Genomic DNA, 22,525 nt, shown 5'->3' on the forward strand with positions numbered 1-22,525 from the left:
TAAATGTACTCAGGAACCATCATTTCACAATGTTGCTAATTTTTGCGTTATTTGCGACATGAATGGCTTACAAAAAAATCAGTTGAATGTCCAATTCCTAGTTTCTTGCAAAAATTACGAGAAACTGTGATTAGCAGGTTAGAAGCATCACTAATACTGAGGCGATATGCACAGCAGTGGATGGTGGGATATCAGATTAAATATAATACAGTTACAAGAATATGTATATTCCCTGCCCATAAACAACTGAAAACTATGTATATATTTTTTTAATTAAAAACAAAAATGTGGGGTTTATTTAAAATGTAACTGTATTAAATACATATCAGACCTGATGGGTGTCACAATTCATTAGAGTGACTTGAAAGAAATCAGCTTTTCTTGATCCTGGTCTTAAAAACAGTAAATTCCACCATGCAATGGCACACCAATATACTCGGATCATGTAAAGTTGATTTACTCACGCTGATGTTTACAGAATGGGTATCAGGTAAATCAGGTGCATGCCGCTTCTGGACAACTCAGGCGCCACCATAGACTTTAATTGAAAATATTGGCAAGGCGGCGACAAAATGGAAGTTTGGGCAACAGATGCCACCTGGTACTTATCGTTTTTGTGCTGTTTGTTTTTACTCCTCTTAGTGCAGGGGGGTAGTTAGTTTGAGGCATAGAGTTAGGCACCACCGGGGGGGAGGGGGTCTTAGGGTTAGACTCCACCAGGGGGGTTCTTAGGGTTAGGCACCACTAGGGGGGGGGGGGGTCTTATGGTTAGGCACCACTAGGGGGGGGGGTCTTAGGGTTAGGCACCACTAGGGGAGGGTCTTAGGGTTAGGCACCACTAGGGGAGGGTCTTAGGGTTAGGCACCACTAGGGGAGGGGGTCTTAGGGTTAGGCACCACCAGTGTGGGGGTCTTAGGGTTAGACTACACCAGGGGGGTTCTTATGGTAAGGCATCACCGAGGGGGGGGGGGGGTCTTAGGGTTGGGCACCAACACTGTGGTCTTAGGGTTCGGCACCCCCAGGGGTGTCTCAGGGTTAGGCAAAACCAGGGGTTGTCTAAGGGCTACAGCAAATAATTGCAGACTTTTGGGAAAGAAATGCAAATGCTAGTGTCTTGGGATTGCAATTCCTGATTCCTAGTGGGCTCCAGCTCTTAAAGGAAACCTGAAGTGAAAATAAACTTATGATATAATGAGTTGTATGTGTAGTACAGCTAAGAAATAGAACATTAGTAGCACAGATATGAGTCTCATATTGTTTACAGTACGGGAAGTGTTAAGAAACTTCAGCTTGTTTCTATGCAAAAGAGCTTCTCTGATCTCTCCGACCAAACTTGGATCGAAGTCCTGTTTTCTTGCACTGCTCAGATCGCTCCCACGCCGCCGTCCTTCTCTGCCCGCAGCAACAGGAACATTGTCCCATCACTTCTGTCAGTTGGCTCCAGTCTCCGCAGTAGAAATGCGCCCTCTGTGTATCTCTCCAGCAGCTGCTGGAGAGCTACGCAAACACACTTCTCCTGCGTAGACTGGAGCCGACTGACAGAAGTGATGGGATCCAGTTCCCTTAGCTGCGGGCAGAGGAGGACGGCGGCGTGGGACTGATCTGAGCAAATGGGGCTGGAGGAAGCCCCACCCAGGTATGTATAAATCTTTTTTGTTTTTTGAGCTCTGGTACACTTTAAACAGCCAAGAAGCAGTGAGTGACAGCTTGATATCAGGTTTTACTGCAGGAAAGTTCAAAAGGTCATTAGCTCAGCTTTGTTTTAGAGCTTAAAATACTGTGTGGTTTGTAAACTGCAACTGTGACAGAATGATGTAATGTTATATATAAAAAAGCTATATAACTGAAAATAAAAATAAGAGACTAATTTTTCTTTGCTACTAATATTCTATTCTTTATCTGTACTACACATACAGTATAATTCATTATATCATGTGTTTTTTCCACTTCAGGTTTGCTTTAAGGAAATTTATTTTTTTCACACTTTATCCACTTGTCAAAAAGATTTTAAAGATTTGTTTCACCATGTTTATCTAAGAGTAATAATTTGTTTCACTATGTTTATCTAAGAGTAATCATTTGTTTTACCATGTGAGAGTAATACATTGTTTCACCAGGTTTGTCTAAGAGTAATAAATTGTTTCACCATGTTTATCTAAGAGTAATAAATTGTTTCACCATGTTTATCTAAGAGTAATAAATTGTTTCACCATGTTTGTCTAAGAGTAATAATTTGTTTCACTATGTTTATCTAAGAGTAATCATTTGTTTTACCATGTTTATCTAAGAGTAATAAATTGTTTCACCATGTTTATCTAAGAGTAATAAATTGTTTCACCAGGTTTGTCTAAGAGTAATAAATTGTTTCACCAGGTTTGTCTAAGAGTAATAAATTGTTTCACCAGGTTTATCTAAGAGTAATAAATTGTTTCACCATGTTTGTCTAAGAGTAATAATTTGTTTCACCATATTTGTCTAAGAGTAATAATTTGTTTCACCATGTTTATCTAAGAGTAATAATTTGCACAGGCTTCCGGAGTGTAAATTTTATAACAGGATCAGCCAGTAAGTAACTTGTGTGGAGGAGAGAAGGGAGAGAAGGGAGAATTGCAAGAAGCAAGTGTTTTAGACTAGTCTCTACAGTTGAATCAGGTGACATAAGATTCTCACCTCCACCAGAATGTGCTTGGTAATTGTGTCCTTTCTTCCTTGCGCTGGATCGACAATCTCATTGCCGCACAGTCCTCCTCCTGGCATGGTCTGAGCACTCACTGTCATGTCCACCTCACCTGAGACAGAGAGAAATGTTGGGGAAATTAGTTATGGGACAGTATTTTTCAGGTCTGTTCATCATCTGGGTGCAGTAGTTACAGAAAAAACTTCAGCTTGATAGGCGAGTGTTGCCAACTAATCAGGTTACCAACAAGGAAGAGTGTGCAAAAAAGTGTGTTCCTTGCGCTCAAACTCTGGACCACCAAACCAGTCAAATCCAAATGTGTCAATTGTCCAAACCAGATGACCACACGATGTGCTGCTCCAAAACAGGGTATACATACAAGGAAATCTAAGAGAAGAAGGAGCGCTCTAAGTGCGTTAACCAGGTAGGACTTTATTTGCGCATAACAAGTGAATACTTACAAGAGGAAGAATTAAAAAGCGCTTATCTGCGGGTAAGCCACCCGCTCTACCCCTCTGCGGCAGGCTGCACGCGCTGTGGCCAGCAACGGCGTGTCCGGTGTTAACAGGAGGCTCGTCTTGCGAGGCGGTGGGCGGGGCTTATTGTCGTGGTGCGTGTAGCGTCATGACGCGTTTCGGCGCCCTGCGCCTTCATCAGATGACCAGCGCCGTTGCTGGCCACAGTGCGTGCAGCCTGCAGCAGAGGGGTAGAGCGGGTGGCTTACCCGCAGATAAGCGCTTTTTAATTCTTCCTCTTGTAAGTATTCACTTGTTATGCGCAAATAAAGTCCTACCTGGTTAACGCACTTAGAGCGCTCCTTCTTCTCTTAGATTACCAACAAGGAAGGGCTGGGGGGGAAGGGACACAGAGGCAGAGACGGTTCTAGATACAATGGGGCACCAGGGAAAAAGTTACCTGACCCCCCCACCCCCCGAACTTGGATAAGGTGAGTGTGTGCCTGCCCCCACTGCCTCCATAATGCTTCAGGGAGTGTGTGTGTGTGTGGGGGGGGGATGGGAGGGGGAGGGGAGGAAACATAATTTAGTGGGGTGATGGGGACACTTGCAGGCCCCTATGGATGCTGGGCCTCTATGGTAGCGTCGACCCTTGACAGGGTTGGTTAGCATTAGATATGAGAACAGTTTAGTGGTAGTTTATGCTTAAGTCAGGGGTTAATGAGTAAGGTTAGAAGGTTAGAAGTTGAATGGTTAGGTTAGAGTAAAGTGTAGATCAAGCGGTAAGTTAAAGTTAAGTGTGATTTGAAGGGTTAAGGATGGGGTTAGGTACAAGGGTAAGTTTAAAGTGTACCAGAGATCTCCACTCACAAAGATTTTTTACTTACCCGGGACTTCCTCCAGCCCCACAAGCAGGGATGCATCCCTCACCGTCCTCCCGTTGTCCTCCGTTTAACGGCAATCAGCCACGGTATATGGCTCAGTGACGTCAGCCGTGGTCTTCTGTGCATGTGCAGGAGGTTCGCACATGCACACAAAACCCAGACTGAAGCCGACTGAGCCAATTACCAGGGCTGATCGCAGCTGAACGGCAGACCGTGGGAGGACGGCGAGGGACACATCCGTGCTTATGGGGCTGGAGGAAGCTCCGGGTAAGTAAACAATCTTTGTGAGCGGAGATCTCTGGTTTTCTTTAGGTATCTGGGTTAAGGGGCATTAAGGTTAGTTGCAAGGTAGGGTTAAGCTTGTTAGGAAGGTTAGGGGTCAGAGGAGTTATGACTAGCATTAGACACGGGGGTACAACAAAGCACACGGAGACATAAAAGCACAGGATATTTGGTTTGCTCCTTCTTCTGCTTAAAGGGAGACTTAAATCAACTTAAAAAATGAGTTTAACTTACCTGGTGATTTTTGCCGCTAACTGGAGTCATCCTGTGCCCACGATGTCCTCATGAGTTCTCCGGCCAGCAGCGGCGACACCCGCAAAGCTAGCAGGTCGCTGCCTATAGGTGGCTACTGCGCATGCGCGGCCCTGAGCCACACGCACCCTGATTGCGCTCCAGTAGCTGGGAGCACTGTGCGCATGCACAGTTGGTGTTTTCATGTACTGAGCTTGAGCAGTTTGAAGAAGGGCTTGTCCCGAAACAGCGGTCTGTCCTGCTGCCATTTTTCACTTTAATAAAGAGCTTTGATTACATGTGAGCAGTGCCGGTCCTTCCTTGTTGTATGGACTAGTTGCTCCCCAGGAGGCACTGGGGTTTGGAGTCGGACCTGGGCACGCTTCAACTGCTGGCATTCCGGTGCTGCCTTCCAACTGTCCTGCACATGCACAGAACACTCCTGTCCGTGGGAGCGCGGTGAGGAGGCGCATGCAGGGCCGGAGCTACCATAGGAAAAAATTAGCAATTGCCCCAGGGCCCCAGAGCCTGTAGGGGCCCCCAAGTTGTCCCTCCTCCATCTTAACTGTTGCTCCCCAGGGACTCTGCAGAGTCTGTTAAAGAGAATCTGAAGCGAGAATAAATCTCGCTTCAGACCTCATAGTTAGCAGGGGCATGTGTGCCCCTGCTAAACCGCCGCTATCCCGCGGCTTAACGGGGGTCCCTGATCCCCCAAATCCCCTCCGTACAGCCGGGGAGCGCTTCCGCATTGGGGCAGGGCTAACTGCTGCAGCCCTGCCTCATGCACGTCTATCAGACGCGTATCTCCGCCTCTCCCCCGCCCCTCTCAGTCTTCCTTCACTGAGAGGGGCGGGGGAGAGGTGGCGATGCGCGTCTGATAGACTTGCTGAGAGGCAGGGCTGCAGCCGTTAGCCCTGCCTCCAGGAAGAGAAAATTTACGACCAAGTTAACGACCAAGTTTTGTGGGGGTGGGTTTGGGGGTGAAGGGACCCCCGTTTAGCCGCGGGATAGCGGCAGGGGTCGAGTCCTGCGTGGACGCGGGTGAGCGGCGTTCACCCACTTTTTCTTCAGAGTGAACGCCGTTCACCCTGGCTTGTGTGGAGGGAGCAGAGCAGAGAAGGCGAGCTATGAGGACAGTGGGGATGGGCGGACATCTCCCCCCCATCCCTCACCTTTGTGCTCCCCTTCCTGCCTCTCCCCTCCAGCGTTGTTAAGTGTCGGGCCCGGCGGCGAAAGTGGGCGGAGACTTTCTGCCTTCTTCCAGCCGCAAGGGACGCTCCGCTCTGTGTGCGGCTAGAAGACCAGACTAGCCGCACACAGAGCGGAGCGTCCCTTGCGGCTGGAACGAGGTAAGATGTCCGTCCATCCCCACTGTCCTCATAGCTCGCCTTCTCTGCTCTGCTCCCTCCGGGTGGGGGCACACCTGGCTACCTGGGCACATATACCCCTGCCTACATATACTGGGGACATATACACCTGCTTACATATACTGGGGACATTAACCCCTGCCTACATATACTGGGGACATATACACCTGCTTACATATACTGGGGACATATACCCCTGCCTACATATACTGGGGACATATACCCCTGCCTACATATACTGGGGACATATACCCCTGCCTACATATACTGGGGACATATACACCTGGCTACATATACTGGGGACATATACACCTGCTTACATATACTGGGGACATATACACCTGGCTACATATACTGGGGACATATACACCTGGCTACATATATTGGGGACATACACACCTGCCTACATATACTGGGGACATATACCCCTGCCTACATATACTGGGGACATATACACCTGGCTACATATACTGGGGACATATACACCTGGCTACATATACTGGGGGCATATACCCCTGCCTACATATACTGGGGACATATACCCCTGCCTACATATACTGGGGACATATACCCCTGCCTACATATACTGGGGACATATACACCTGGCTACATATACTGGGCACATATACACCTGCCTACATATACTGGGGACATATACCCCTGCCTACATATACTGGGGACATATACCCCTGCCTACATATACTGGGGACATATACCCCTGCCTACATATACTGGGGACATATACCCCTGCCTACATATACTGGGCAGATATACCCCTGGCTACATATACTGGGCAGATATACCCCTGCCTACATATACTGGGCATATATACCCTTGGCTACATGTACTGGGCATATATACCCCTGGCGACATATACTGGGCACATATAACCCTGCCTACATATACTGGGTATATATACCCCTGGCTACATATACTGGGCACATATACCCCTGGCTATATATACTGGGCACATATACCCCTGACTACATATACTGGGGACATATACCCCTGACTACATATACTGGGGACATATCCCACTGGCTACATATACTGGGCACATATACCCCTGGCTACATATACTAGGCAACTATACCTCTGGCTACATATACTGGGGACTACTATACTCATGGCTACTTATACTGGGGACACCTATAGACCTGGCTACCTGGGGGTACCTATTTTGGGGGAACTCCTGTCAGATTATCTGTGTATTTTGTGGAACCGCTGTTATGTATTTTAGGGAACAGCTGCCAAGTTATGTGTATGTTAGGGGAACGGCTGCTGCCAGATTACGTGTATTTTGGGGAACTGCTGCCAGATTGTGTATGTTTGGGGACCACTGCTGCCAGTGTCCTTTGGGTGTTACGTGTATTTTGGGTGATCCGCTGCCAGGTTTCGTGTATTTTGGGGAACTGCTTCCAAATTATGTGTATGTTGGTGGAACTCCTGCTGCCACATTGTCTATTTTGGGGGAACCACTTCCATATTATCTGTATTTTGGAGGAACTTCTACCAGATTATGTGTCTTTTTGGTGAAATGGTGTGAGATTACATCTATTTTAAACTTCCTCGGCAGACCTTTTACATCACTGCTAAGGTCATGTATATTTGGCCCTACCCATGACCACGCCCACTGTGTGCTTGGCCACGCCCATTTTTGGCACGGCGCAGGAACTCTCCGTGTGAGTCCACTCACGTCTTTTCCCAGGACTAGACCCCTGGATAGCGGCGTTTTAGCAGGGGCACACATGCCCCTTCTAACTATGAGCTCTGAAGCGAGATTTATTCTCGCTTCAGAGTCTCTTTAAGTTGGGAGTTGATTGGGGGAGGGTCAGCAGCCAGCTCAGGGGCCCCGGAGGGAAGTTTGGCTGCAACAAAGGGCCTCTAATGACGCTTTTTGGTCGGGGGTGTCTGTTGGGGTGCCCCCAGGCTAATTTTACCCTAGGGCCCAATTGTTACATGAACCCGCCCTGGGCGCATGGCTGGCCAGCTTTGCGTCATAACAGTCTGTCCTGACTACACCCAATTTTTACTGCTTCTTTATTGCACTCAGGAGTGTACTGGATATTCTGGGAGCCTAGCAATGCCACCAGGGACAAACTATTATCCTTTCTCAAGCCGGATTGTAAAGGGAACCCGATGTGAAAGGCATATGGAGCTAGGCAATAATGCACATTGCCTGGCTGTCCTGCTGATCCTGTGCCTAGGGAATCTGAAGAGAAAATAAACCCATAATGAATTGTAGGTGTAGTACAGCTAACAAATAAAACATTAGTAGCACAGATATGAGTCTCATATTGTTTCCAGTACAGGAAGAGTTAAAAAAAACTTCAGTTATCCATGTGAAAGAGCTTCTCTGAACTCTCCATCTAATTTAGTCAGAGAGCAGTGCTATTTTCTGAAGCACTTATACATCAAAGAAACAATGGGCTCGATTCACAAAGCGGTGATAACCCAGTTATCACGCCTAAAAGACTTTAGGCGTGATGACCTTTTCACCACTGAGTTATCACCGCTTTTTCCTGCTCTTCGCGCGAAGTTACCGCGCGTACGCGCGTTCGCGCGTACGCGCGTGAGAGCGCGCGCAAAGTCCCATAGGGTTTAATGGAAGCTTCGCGCGTACGCGCGGTAACTTCGCGCGAGTTTCTTCTTATCACGCCTAAAGTGAGTTTAGGCGTGATAAGGGGCTTTTCACTGGCGTGCAAACACTTTGCACCGCTTTGTGAATCAAGCCCAATGAGAGACAACTTCAGATAAGATTTTACTGCAGAGAAGTTCAAAGGGACATTAGCTCTGCTCTGTTTCATAGTTTAACCACTTAAGGACCAGGGGATTTTCCAATGATCGGTGCTGCGTGGGCTCGCCAGCCCGCAGCACTGATCGGGATTGTGGCAGGGCGATCAAACTTCCCCCCTTTTTTCCCTATTAGGGGGATGTCCTGCTGGAGGGGGGTCTGATCGCCGCCGGCTATTACTGATTAGCGGGGGGGGGGGGCTCCTCAAAGCCCCCCTCCGCAGCGTTTTCCGCCATCTCTGCCGTTCCCTCCCTCTTACCCACAGCTGCGCAGGACGGATATCTGTCCTGTGCCTCTTAGGATAGGCTTTAGCCTATCAGATGCCGGCGATCCCCGGCCAACCAGAGGCCGGGGATCGCCGATCTCCTTTACGGCGCTGCTGCGCAGCAGTGCCGTATTGATGTAAACAACGGGGATTTCTTCCCTGCGTGTTTACATTACGCGTGCGAGCCGCGATCGGCGGCTCGCAGGCTGTTCAAGGAGACACCCTCCGTGAACTGGCATGGAAAGGCCTTCGATCGGCCGTTTCCATGCTATACCACTAACGACCTGCTGACGCCTATCGGCGTTAGGCGGTCGTTAAGTGTTTTTTAAAATGCAGAGTCTAGTTTATAAATTGCAAATTATTAGAGAATGAAAGTGTTTTTTAAAAAAAAAAAAACTATGTAACTGAAAATAAAAGTAGGAGACTCTTTTTTTGCTACTAATGTTCTATTAATTATCCATACTACACATAGGGCTTGATTCACAAAAGCGTGCTAACAGTTAGCATAAAAAACATAAGTTTAGGCGTGATAAGTTTAGGCGTGATAAGTTTAGGCGTGATAAGTTTAGGCGTGATAAGTTTAGAGCGTGATAAGTTTAGGCGTGATAAGTTTAGGTGTGATACGTTTAGGTGTGATACGTTTAGGTGTGATAGGTTTAGGCGTGATACGTTTAGGTGTGATAACTATAGCACCAACTGGGTTAGCACCGCAGTGCACAGCTGATCAAAAAAGTTTTGCGCTAGCAAAGTCTGGTGCACTTCGCATAGAGTTTAATGGCGCTGCTTTGTGCGCGGGACTTTGCGATCTAAACATAACTTATCACGCCTAAACGTATCATTCATGCCTAAACGTATCACTCCTAAACTTATCGGGCTCGATTCACAAAGCGGTGCTAACCCAGTTAGAGACTTTAGGCATGATAACCATTGCACCACGCTGGTGAAAAGTCAGTTTAGGCGTGATAAGTTTAGGTGTGATAAGTTTAGGTGTGATAAGTTTAGGCATGCTAAGTTTAGATACGTTTAGATCGCTTGCAAAGTCCCGCACGCAAAGCAGCGCCATTAAACTTCATGCAAAGTGCACCAGACTTTGCTAGCGCAAAACTTTTGATCAGCTGTGCACTGCGGTGCTAACGCAGTTGGCGCTTAAACTTATCACGCCTAAACTTATCACGCCTAAAGTTATCATGCCTAAACTTATCACACCTAAACTTATCACACCTAAACTTATCATGCCTAAACTGAGTTTAGGCATGATAAAGGGCTTTTCACCAGCGTGCTAACTGTTAGCACCGCTTTGTGAATCGGGCCCCTCATGCCTAAACTGAGTTTAGGCGTGATAAAGGGCTTTTCACCAGCGTGCTAACTGTTAGCACCTCTTTGTGAATCAGGCCCATTATATCATAAGTTTTTTTCTCTCTCCTTGTTGATACTTTAAGCCATAGACCCTAAAACAAGCATGCAAATCAGGTGCTCTGACTAAAGTCTGACTGGATTATCTGCATGCTTGTTTCAGGTGCTACTGCAGCCACAGCTCCTACTGCAGCCAAAGAGATCAGCACGACTGCCAGGCAACTGGTATTGTTTAAAAGGAAATCAATATGGCTGCTTTCATATCCCTCTCACCTCGGGATGTTTTTAAAGTGCCCCATGCAAATCTGTCCAATCCTGTCCTTACCGAGTGACTGTAGGATCACCTCCAAATCAATGGTCACTCTTCCATTGGCATCTATACAATATCCCTCATCGTCTTCATTTATATTCTCAGCCATGTACTTGTCAGAACCCTCCAAGGTAATTTTTACCTGTTAAATAAGAATTTAAAAAAATGCAACGTACAATAAGCAAATGTAAATATGAAAACTGATTTCTGTAGGGTTGACGGTAAAGGCTCTGGCTCATACACACATCAGACCATAGTCTTTGGAAAATGAAAGATCACAGACCAATCTTACCACCCTTCGTGTAGTATGAGAGCCATTGGGCTCGATTCACAAAGCGGTGCTAACCCAGTTAGAGACTTTAGGCGTGATAACCATTGCACCATGCTGGTGAAAAGCCAGTTTAGGTGTGATAAGTTTAGGCATGATAAGTTAAGGTGTGATAAGTTTAGGCATGCTAAGTTTAGATACGTTTAGATCGCTTGCAAAGTCCTGCACGCAAAGCAGCGCCATTAAACTTTATACGAAGTGCACCAGTCTTTGCTAGCGCAAAACTTTTGATCAGCTGTGCACTGCGGTGCTAACGCAGTTGGCGCTTAAACTTATCATGCCTAAACTTATCACACCTAAACTTATCATGCCTAAACTTATCACACCTAAACTTATCACACCTAAACTTATCATGCCTAAACTGAGTTTAGGCATGATAAAGGGCTTTTCACCAGCGTGCTAACTGTTAGCACCGCTTTGTGAATCAGGCCCATACTCTACACAGTCTATTCTATGGAGCTGAACTCCCCATCAGATAGAAATCTTTGCAAGATGCTGCACACAATGATGCTGTAGACATTCAAAAGATCATTATCTGCAAAAGATCTCTTCCTGCAAAAGATCCATTCCTGCAAAATGCATTCATAGGGCCTGATTCACAAAGCGGTGCTAACAGTTAGCACGCTGGTGAAAAGCCCTTTATCATGCCTAAACTCAGTTTAGGCATGATAAGTTTAGGTGTGATAAGTTTAGGTGTGATAAGTTTAGGCATGATAAGTTTAGGTGTGATAAGTTTAGGCATGATAAGTTTAAGCGCCAACTACGTTAGCACCGCAGCGCACAGCTGATCAAAAGTTTTACGCTAGCAAAGTCTGGTGCACTTCGTATAAAGTTTAATGGCGCTGCTTTGCGTGCGGGACTTTGCAAGCGATCTAAACTTATCTAAACTTATCATGCCTAAACTTATCACACCTAAACTTATCATGCCTAAACTGGCTTTTCACCAGCATGGTGCAATGGTTATCATGCCTAAAGTCTTTTAGGCATGCTAACTGGGTTAGCACCGCTTTGTGAATCGAGCCCATAGTCTATGATATCTGCAGATCCTCATACACACCTTGTTTAACTGACATTCATCTGCAGATCAGATCCACCAGGATGGATTTTCAGATCTGCAGATGATTGTCTGATCTGCAGATGAATGTCAGTTAAACAAGGTGTGTATGTTGATCTGCAGATCTCATAGACTATGGGCCTGATTCACAAAGCGGTGCTAACAGTTAGCACGCTGGTGAAAAGCCCTTTATCATGCCTAAACTCAGTTTAGGCATGATAAGTTTAGGTGTGATAAGTTTAGGTGTGATAAGTTTAGGCATGATAAGTTTAGGTGTGATAAGTTTAGGCATGATAAGTTTAAGCGCGAACTACGTTAGCACCGCAGTGCACAGCTGATCAAAAGTATTACGCTAGCAAAGTCTGGTGCACTTTGTATAAAGTTTAATGGCGCTGCTTTGTGTGCGGGACTTTGCAAGCGATCTAAACTTATCTAAACTTATCACGCCTAAACTTATCACACCTAAACTTATCACACCTTAACTTATCATGCCTAAACTGGCTTTTCACCAGCATGGTGCAATGGTTATCATGCCTAAAGTCTTTTAGGCATGCTAACTGGGTTAGCACCGCTTTGTGAATCGAGCCCTATGAATGCAATTTGCAGGAACGGATCTATGGCAGGAACAGATCTTTTGCAGATACTGATCTTTTGGGCCTGATTCACAAAGCGGTGATAACTCAGTTATCACGCCTAAAAGACTTTAGGCGTGATAACCTTTGCACCGCTGAGTTAGCACCGCTTTGTGCTCTTTATCGCGCGCAAAGTCCCGCGCGCAAAGTCTTGCGCGCGCAATCACGCAATTCCGCGCGCAGCGCCCATAGGGTTTAGTGGGCGCATCGCGCGCCGCGCAATTGCACGCGCAAAGCTGTGCGCGCGGGAATTTCGCGCGAGGTTCATTTTATCACGCCTAAACTGAGTTTAGGCGTGATAAAGGGCTTTTCACAGGCGTGCAAACACTTTGCACCGCTTTGTGAATCAGGCCCATTGTGTGTCTGTACAGCATCTTTGTGTGCAGCATCTTGCAAAGATTTTTTTCTGATGGGGAGTTCAGCTCCATAGAATAGACTGTGTAGGTATGGCTCCAGAGCCGGATTAAGGCTAAATGGGGCCCTAAGCAAAGTAACTGATTTGGGCCTCCCCATCACGTCGTAATAGAATCAGAAGATGCAGCTGCACAGCAACATGCCGCACACACCGGGGCAGCCGAGCTACTGGTTATTATGGGCAACAGCCCGCTTTCCTCTGTGGGTGCACAATGCAGGGAATAGCAGCGGCAAAATGCAGAGTGAGAGATGAATGGCTGGGACATTTGCACTCAGGGGCTGGGGCACCCCTGTGAAGAGGGCGTCAGATATCACAGCAGCAGCACTTTCCCCCTGCATCTCCAGCCTGGCAATAGCAGAAAGCTCTGGACACCGCCAAACCGGAAGCCGTCCCCAGACAAAATTACATAACCACCCCCACCACCGAACAACCGATTTCCTCCCAAACTAGACAGCCACCATGCAGCCTCCATCCCAGTGAATACGATAGTCCAGCAGAGAAGGCACCCGTAGTGGGGGAGAATGACAGCACCAGATGACTCACATTCACCTATTGCGATCCAAGCAATAGAGGTCCCGTCATCCGGAGCCCATCTGTCTCCTCTAGAGTGCTGCCGCTCTGTTACTACTACTATTACTACTTCCTGTCTGATCTGAGAATCAGGAAGTTCAGAGTGAGCGGCTGGACTGTAGAAGAGACAGATGGGTTTCAGATGACGGGATCTCTATCGCTTGGATCATGAATAGGTGAGTGAGCGTTTGCCATCTGCTGCTATCATTCTTGCTGCAGCTGTGGTTCTCTGTGGGTAGGGAGGGAGGAGTGGGCAGTGGAAGAGTGCACAGTAGCAGGAGGGGGACCTAGGAGGAGAGCCTGGCTCTGAAGACAATCAGCAGCGCACGGCATCATTTGACAAGACAAGACAAATAACATTTATATCGCGCTTTTCTCCTGGCGGACTCAAAGCGCCAGAGCTGCAGCCACTAGGACGCGCCCTATAGGCAGTAGCAGTGTTAGAGAGACTTGCCTAAGGTCTCCTACTGAATAGGTGCTGGCTTACTGAACAGGCAGTGCCGAGATTCGAACCCTGGTCTCTTGTGTCAGAGGCAGAGCCCTTAAAGGGACTCCAAGCAGTGCCTGTGGGTATGCCTTTAAGCATACCCACAACTAATTAAATACTTCCGCACACCTACCAGCATGATGTTTGTAATTATATCCCCCTGGGTTCCTTATATTTCATTGCATTGTACTGAATCGAGCTGCCGACTTTGGAGAAAAGTCGTCCTGTGTAATCCAATGTAACTATGGAAAGATGCATATCATTTTGAAGCTCTCTTTCTCCTCTATCCAATGATAGATAAACTGCCACCCTACGCCTTTTAGTTTTCTATTTTCGCAATCGAAATTGCCTGGCCGCGATTTCGATCGCGAAAATAGCGAAAACTAAAAGGCATAGGGCGGCGGTTTATATATCATTAGAAAAAGGAGAAAGAGAGCTTTAAAATGATATGCATCTTTCCATAGTTACTGCACTGCTCAGAGTCCCTTTAACCATTATACCATCCAGCCACCGCTGACAGGATGGTGAGGCCTGGTTTGTGTGCTGATGGGGCCGCTTTGACTCTGAATGGGGACCCCAAGCGACTGCTTTTGTTGCCTGGTTGGTAATCCGGCCCTGTATGGCTCTCACGCTACATGGAAGGGGGTAAAATTGGTCTGTGATCTTTCATTTTCAAAAGACTATGGTCTGATGTGTGTATGCGGCCTAAGGCTCGGTTCACATTAGCATTTGCCAACGGAACCAGCAACACGATTCCATGGTCTATTCCGCTGAACGGACAAAGAAATGCAGCAGGACCCAATTTTCCAGACCATCTCACTCAGCGGAATGGAAACCGAAGGTTTTGTACCACACTGGCTGTAAAAACGGACAGTTTTCCCGGATCCAGTTGGCTGGATCCGTACTGCCGACTCCGGAAAAAAACGCAGATGTGAACTGGGCCTTAGTCACACTTGACAATAACCCTCCAAAAGACCACTTACTAATTTATTAAGCACATAAAAGATAATGGGGCATACTCACTAAATGGCGGTAGAGATGTCAGCCAATGGTGCAGGAACCGTTCGCCGGCAAACCTCTCACCCTGTACAACTTCCGGGTCGCTATGACCCGTATTAGTATGGCTGCGCTGGGCCGGCCGTGCGCGTCGTTGATCACATGCCTGTTGCCGGGCACTTTCTGCGCATGTGCGTGACGTCATGAGTGACGTTACGCTCATGCGCAGAGAGTGCCCGGCAACAGGCGCGCGATCAAAGACGCGCACCACCGGCCCAGCGCAGCCGTACTACTACAGGTCATAGCGACCCGGAAGTAGTAGCGGCCCATAGAGATTCGCTGGCGAACGGTTCGCCAGCATCTCTAAATGGCGGTCAAATTTTAGTTTTACCATTACTTGAACCAGTTAAATAGTATCTGTAGTGAGAAAAACATAGTTACCTGTAGTGAGAAAAACCTCCCCTGGGTGGTGCTCACCTGGTGTGGTGGAAGCCTCCGGATCCTATTGAGGTTTCCCCCGTCCTCCTCGGTCCCACAGCAGCGATAAAGCTCCCAGAACAGCGGGGATGTAAATATTTACCTTCCCGGCTCCAGCGCAGGGGCAGTATGGGCTCTCCGCTAGGAGATAGGCGGAAATAGCCGATCGATGCACAGTAGAGCAAACCCGACGGAGATCAGCTACTTTCGCCTATCTCTGTGCGGAAAGCCACAACAGTGCCCCCGCTGGAGCCAGGAAAGGTAAATAAATCAGCGCTTGTCAAGCTTGTCGAGGGAGGCAGTTCAAAGGAGCCAGCGCTGGACTGCCTGCAGCTACAGGGGAGGGGGAAGCCTCATTGGGACCCTGAGGCTTCCCCCTCAGCTTCACCACTATACCACCACCAACACTACATGCTGAAGCCAGCCTAGCATGTACCATTATGATATATCCAAGAGAAAAATGAGCTTGCTTAAGGATTTGTAGCATGTCAAAAGCCAACTCACATTGGCTGGGAATAGAACCCAGGCCTACCGCTCTGTAGGCTGCTATCCTAACCCTTATACCACCAACACAACACACTACAATGCTTTATGCTGAAGCCAGCCTAGCATGTAACATTATGATATATCCAAGAGAAAAATTAGCTTGCTTAAGGATTTGTAGCATGTCAAAAGCCAACTCACATTGGCTGGGAATAGAACCCAGGCCTACCGCTCTGTAGGCTGCTATCCTAACCATTATACCACCAACACAACACACTACAATGCTATATGCTGAAGCCAGCCTAGCATGTACCATTGTGATATACCCAACAGAAAAATGATCTCTCTCTCTCTCTCTCTCTCTCTCTCTAGGACTTGATGCCATTGAACTGAATTTTCAGCTTAAAACCATCAACGGCTACCGGCAGAATTTCTCAGGCAATTTCGGAATTCCGCCAAATTGAAAAAGCACCGATTTCCGCCTAAAATTGCGGAAAATACAATTCCACGGAAAGCGGTGACCATCCCTACGAGAGAGAGAGAGAGAGAGAGAGAGAGAGAGAGAGAGAGAGAGAGAGTGGGCTTGAACCACCAACCTTGCAGTTAACAGCCAAACGCGCTAACCAATTGTGCCATACAGACTGTGTACCACAAAGACTGTGCATGCAGTTGCTGTTGAATGATTTTATGGGGATGTATGTGTGTCTTTTGGAGGGACGAAGTAAGTCTGCTCCAAGAAGTTTCAGCATGTAGTGTTGGTGGTATAATGGTTAGGATAGCAGCCTACAGAGTGGTATGCCTGGGGGTTCTATTCCCAGCCAATGTGAGTTGGCTTTTGACATGCTACAAATCCTTAAGCAAGCTCATTTTTCTCTTGGATATATCATAATGGTACATGCTAGGCTGGCTTCAGCATGTAGTGTTGGTGGTGGTATAGTGGTGAAGTGAGCTACATACCACACACTCAGACCTGGGTTCAATTCCCAGCCACAGTATGTAAGCTGGCTTTTGAAATACTACAATTCCCTGGAAGATGAGACCCTCCTCCCTCCAGGAGGAAGGGAGGAGGGAGGAAGAAAAGGACTAAGGGAACAGTTAATAGGGTCTATGGGCTACCATATAGGATAAACAAGGTTACTTTAGCGATTATTATAATTTTTCCGATGGAATCCGGAATTCCGCAGAATTTCGTACAAATCCGGCGGAATTTTCATAGCGACGGAATTTAACCCTCACAGAATCCGCGATTTCCGGCGGAACGAAATTGGTCCTTCCGATCATCCCTAATTAGCATCTCAGCTAGGTGGATTCCATATAGCTGAGACAATTATTGCCCCACCTGTGCAAAGGCTAGGTTGCCTGCAAAACATGAACCATTTGGGAGTTACGAGGACAGGTTTGAGAAAAGTAAGGTTTGAGAGTAACAACTAATATTTATTATCTCATTTTCAATATTTTTCGGGAAATATAAGACGCTCCGGACTATAAACCACACCTAGGTTTAGAGGACAAAAACCAGGGAAAAAAATGTACTAAATCTGGTGCATCCATAGTCCAGGAACGTCTTGTAGATGTTCTCCCCCATCATGTGTCCTCTCTGTCCCCCGTATGTCTTCCGTCTGCACCCGTGTGTCCTCCTTTGACCCCCCTGTGTGTTTACCTCTGCTCCCCCCTTATGGCCTCCTCTGCTCCCTGTGTACTAGTATAAGCAGCGGCAGCACAGCTCACCTCATCCACTGCTCCAGACACCTCTTCTATTTCTCACTGTTCCCCTATTGCCGGCTTCTGCTGATCGCGTCATCAGTAGAAGCCTGCGCTAGGGGCACTGCGAGAGAGAGAATTTGGCATATAAGACACATGGACTTTTTCTTCACATTTTTCATGGAGAAAAAGTATGAATGATATGGTGAAAAATACAGTGATATCTCAACTGGGAGCTAAACGAATAAGGCAACAACCAGTGGGGAGGAAGAGAGGGGATTCTGGAGCCTTGGAGAGGACAGATGATCTTCCCACCAGCTCTGATGAAGACCTCAAAACAGGTGTTTGGACTTTGATTCTTCTTCAGATATGTTCTATTTAACTTCATATTAGTCAAGACTACGAGTCATTTGCAGTCACTCACCCTGATGGTTTCCTTCAGATAGTTGAACACGCTAGTTTTTAGGATGAACTTCTCCCCTCGGACAGCCGAGTATGGCATAGTGAGGTCCAAGAAGAAAGGTTGGAATGTTAACATGGATATCGTGTCTGCCTGTCCGAAGCCGACTTCCTCCGACATACAGAACGCCCCCACCTTCCATGTGGTTATGGAATCAGGTGCGGTGAGCTTCAGCGTAGTCTGCCCAATATCCCTGCAAGAGAAAAGCATCATGGGACTCTAAAGACATGGCTCAGTAATAAGCATCATGGTGGCCACAAGACTTCTTGATTAATGATCAAGACAAGATGCCTTCAGTCATTTCACTCTTCAGGATGGGACAATTTTGACACTTCAGCTGTGCCACTATTGATATAGCAATAACTTTTTCATTACTTATGATGACATCCAAATTATATATATATATATATATATATATATATATATATATATATATATATATATATATATATATATATATATAAGGACAGCCTAGGTTTTTGGGTTTTTTTTGCAATCGCAGGGACTGCTCCTTGTAACGGTCTTGTGTCGTAGCTCAGATGTCTGATTATGTGGTGATCTGCAGAATCACCAATAATGCCAGTATAGGAGACAAAGAGCTGAGTGTATAGTGATTTGGTGCAACCGTAACTTTAATAGTTTAATGAGACCTCACCAGAGGGCTGGTGAGGTACTATCAGTACACTGACCATGTAATCAGGTTCAAGCTCCAGCAAGCTGGAGATACAATACTGAAGAGACCGAATCTGCTGAGGGGCGGGTGATTCAGAGTGTACTGCAGCCGAGTGATCACCCGAGGAGCGGGTGACTCAGACTGTACTGCAGCCTAAGAGCAGGAGATACAAACAGAACTGCACCAATGAATAACTTCACCAGAGGAGCTGGTGGTGAAGCTAACACCTCACCAGTGGCGAGGGCCCACTGGTGAGTAGAAAGGTCTGACAGGCAAGGTTCGGCAACAGAGAGGTAAGTATCGGTACAGAATCGTGAGGCAGGAGAGTGATCGGTAATCAAGCAGAGGTTCAGCAACAGAGAGGTAAGTATCGGTACAGAATCGTGAGACAAGAGAGTAGTAGGTAATCAGGCAAAGGTTCAGCAACTAACAAGGCATATAGGCAAAGGTACAGGATCGGAAAGCAGGATCAGAGTCAGAGGAATAGCCAAGCGTCATACACAGGAGATCAATACAATAGGCAATATCCTAGTCTAGGTGTGACGTCCTTGGCATCAACACCCGGGAACTAGTCTAACAAATGAACAGTAACAATGAAGCAATATCCTAGACCAGGTGTGAAGTCCTTAGCATCAACACCTAGGATCTAGTCTAAGGTCTGAGCGCTAACACGCAGGTATTCATGACAACAGACAGCGTGTGAATGAAGCCCGGAGGCTTAAGAAGCAGAGGAGACCTCACTGGCACGCCCCCCTCCATCAACCAATCCTGGGCGCCGTGGGACTCCTCTGACAGCAGGTCAGCTGACGGGCTTCCTCCCCGCATAAAGGTCCTGTCTGTGTGCGCGCCCGCGCGAGATGGTGACCCCCTGCACAAGTGAATGTTCCGTCCTCGGCGTCCTAGACAGCGGACGGACGGATGGTCGCATGGAGGCAGCTGCGGCGGCGGTGCTGTTCGCCACAGCTACCTCGTGTATTACACTCCTCTCTAGTTACTCCCTCAACTCAAAAACTTATTTTAGGGCTCTTCCAGGTTAAAATGACACCGCAAATGCATTAATCCATTACTAGTTGGGCACCTAGATGATTATTATCCCCAAACTGCACATCTGTAATGATCGGATTGCTAGGATGATAGTTTGAGGGCCCCGATACTGTTCAGATACATCATAGGCAACGGCAGAGCAATACATCTGTAGCATTGGGGCCCCTGAACTGTTGCCCTAGCAATCGTATCCGATCACTAGAGGCAGCAGTCAGTTCAGGTGTGCACACATCTTAAGACCAAGCATAGGTGATGCATCGGGTTCATAGGCTAGGAAGGAGTTAACAGTTCATTACTTTAGTTTCAAAAACTTTTTTTATTAGGTAGCAAAATAGTAAAACACGCAAAAGAGCAATAGGAAAAGGGCAAGTTTGGCCCAGTATTAAAGTTAACAAGATAATACAAAGTGCTGCAAGGTGACATAATCAAAGTCCCAATAGTTAAGTTGCAAAAAGTGGATGAACTGTAAAATATAATGCTACCTTAAAAAATTAAGTTAATATTAAAATTATAACATCAACAAACAATACTTAGGGCATGATTCAGTAAGACAAATAGCATGCCTTAACAGAGTTAACACACCTTATCAGTGTTAACACGCCTTGGCAGAGTAGCACAGCGAACTTATGCCTGCTAATTGGCAATGACGAGAGCTCCATTCGTCCTGCACTGAGGTATATACTGTCTTGAACCACATAAGTGGTTAAAGAGGCACTGCAGTGAAACACATTAGAATGCAGTAACATATTCAGGATACCCACTTTTACGATAATTGTCCTGACTTCAGTATCAGAAACACTTCCTATATCTATATATTGCTGTATATTGGTAGTAGCCCCGCCCTCCCAGTGATGCTTAGCCTAGGCTGATTAGCTATGTGGAATTCTCTTCCAAGAGCATTTTGGGAGACCAGGCATTTTTTTCTACTGGCTTTAGAACACTGAGTATGCAAACATTCCACAGAGCTGCATCTGACAGCACTTTAAGATGTCATACCATGTGATACATTTCAGAAATGTAAATCAGGATGAGAAAATACTTTGCAATGGGCAAACGCTGACTAAATAATGTATAAATTAATATTGTAAAAAATAATTTTATTCATTATTATTATTATTATTATTATTTATAAAGCGCCAACATATTCTGTGGCGCTGTACAATGCAAGAAAACAAGGGATACATAATGATACAGACAATGATATACATCAAATATGAACACTGATACAAGATACAGTACTGCTGATTACAGTTTGATTTAACATGATGACTAAAATGTATAAATGTCTAACAGTGTGCAAGCAATTAAATTAATAACAGTCCATGACACAAAAGGGTGAGAGCCCTGCCCTTGCAAGCTTACAATCTAAAGGAATGGGGTGGAAACAAGAGGTGGGGGAAGTATACAGTATATGAACAGGCAGTGTGTAATTAGGTTATTTAGTGGGTGCATGGCCTAAGCTAGAGAATATGCTTGTCGGAAAAGGTAGGTTTTGAGGGAGCGTTTAAAGATTTCAAAGGTAGGAGAGTGGCGGATGTGCTGTGGAAGGGCATTCCAGAGGAGGGGTGAGGCACGTGAGAAGTCTTGTACACGTGAATGTGAGGAGGTAATTGTAGAAGAGGATAAAAGAAGCTCGTGTACAGATCTGAGATTGCAGTTGGGTTGGTATCTGGAGACTAGTGAGGAGATGTACGTTATTTTCACAACAGTTCCTCTTTCAAGGGTAACTTCTGGCCATTACTCATCTACCTCATAGTTTATTGTGATCTGTGCCTGCTCTGAAATTGGGCATTATTTTTATTTTTTTTAAAGTGCTCCGTGCTTTGGGAGAAGATGGTAGGAAAGTTATTCGATAATGATTTTTAGCACAGTGTGCCTTCCTCTTTCTTAAAGAGAAACTCCAACCTAGAATTGAACTTTATCCCAATCAGTAGCTGATACCCCCTTTTACATGAGAAATATAATGATTTTCACAAACAGACCATCAGGGGGCGCTGTGTGACTGATTTTGTGCTGAAACCCCTCCCACAAGAAGCTCTGAGTACCGCGGTACTCTGGGCAAACTGCCACAATGTAACAATGATCACAGACAGGGAATAGCTGCTTACAGCTGTCTCTAACAGCCAAAACAGCTAGAAACAGCTACATAACCTGCCCACAGTAAAAATGTCACCATGTAATAAATGTCAGAATGCAAATCAGGGAGAGGAAAGATTTTACAATGAGCAAACACTGACTAAATCATTTATACATAATTATTGTAAAAATGAAGCACTTTTTTTACTACATTATTTTCACTGGAGTTCCTCTTTAAAATAAGCTGTCATTAACTCTTTGGGGACCGGCTGCTTAACACCCCTTAAGGACAAGACCATTTAACATGCGGGGGGCGCATTTGGGGGGTCAGGCAGCTGGAGCCCTGGTGGGGCTAGCTGGGCATGGTGTCCCCTGTGTGGCCAGGTGTCCTCTTTATTGCCAGCAGCCTTTGCTCACCTCCCAGGCTCCAGCAATGAGCAGCTCTAGCCATCTCTGCTCTGGCCGGCATCCTCACCCGCACTGCCGTTAAGTTCCGGGTCACGGCTCGATG

At 46.5% G+C, this 22,525-nt stretch overlaps 1 protein-coding gene and 1 long non-coding RNA gene across 2 annotated transcripts in view; one reads left to right on the plus strand and one right to left on the minus strand.

The window, feature by feature from the left end:
* The window catches only part of LOC137535726 (alpha-2-macroglobulin-like), a 118,594-nt gene that overhangs the window by 44,650 nt on the left and 51,419 nt on the right, over window positions 1–22,525 (minus strand). The window contains 3 exon segments of the mRNA XM_068257597.1: window positions 2,671–2,789; window positions 10,634–10,760; window positions 18,186–18,414. Of these exon segments, the coding sequence (XP_068113698.1) occupies window positions 2,671–2,789; window positions 10,634–10,760; window positions 18,186–18,414 (475 nt within the window).
* LOC137535728 (uncharacterized) overlaps window positions 1–22,525 on the plus strand; it is a 61,061-nt gene that overhangs the window by 25,438 nt on the left and 13,098 nt on the right. The gene's annotated exons all lie outside the window — the stretch shown is intronic.

This window comes from Hyperolius riggenbachi, chromosome 10, assembly GCF_040937935.1.
Source record: "Hyperolius riggenbachi isolate aHypRig1 chromosome 10, aHypRig1.pri, whole genome shotgun sequence".
Taxonomy (NCBI): domain Eukaryota; kingdom Metazoa; phylum Chordata; class Amphibia; order Anura; family Hyperoliidae; genus Hyperolius; species Hyperolius riggenbachi.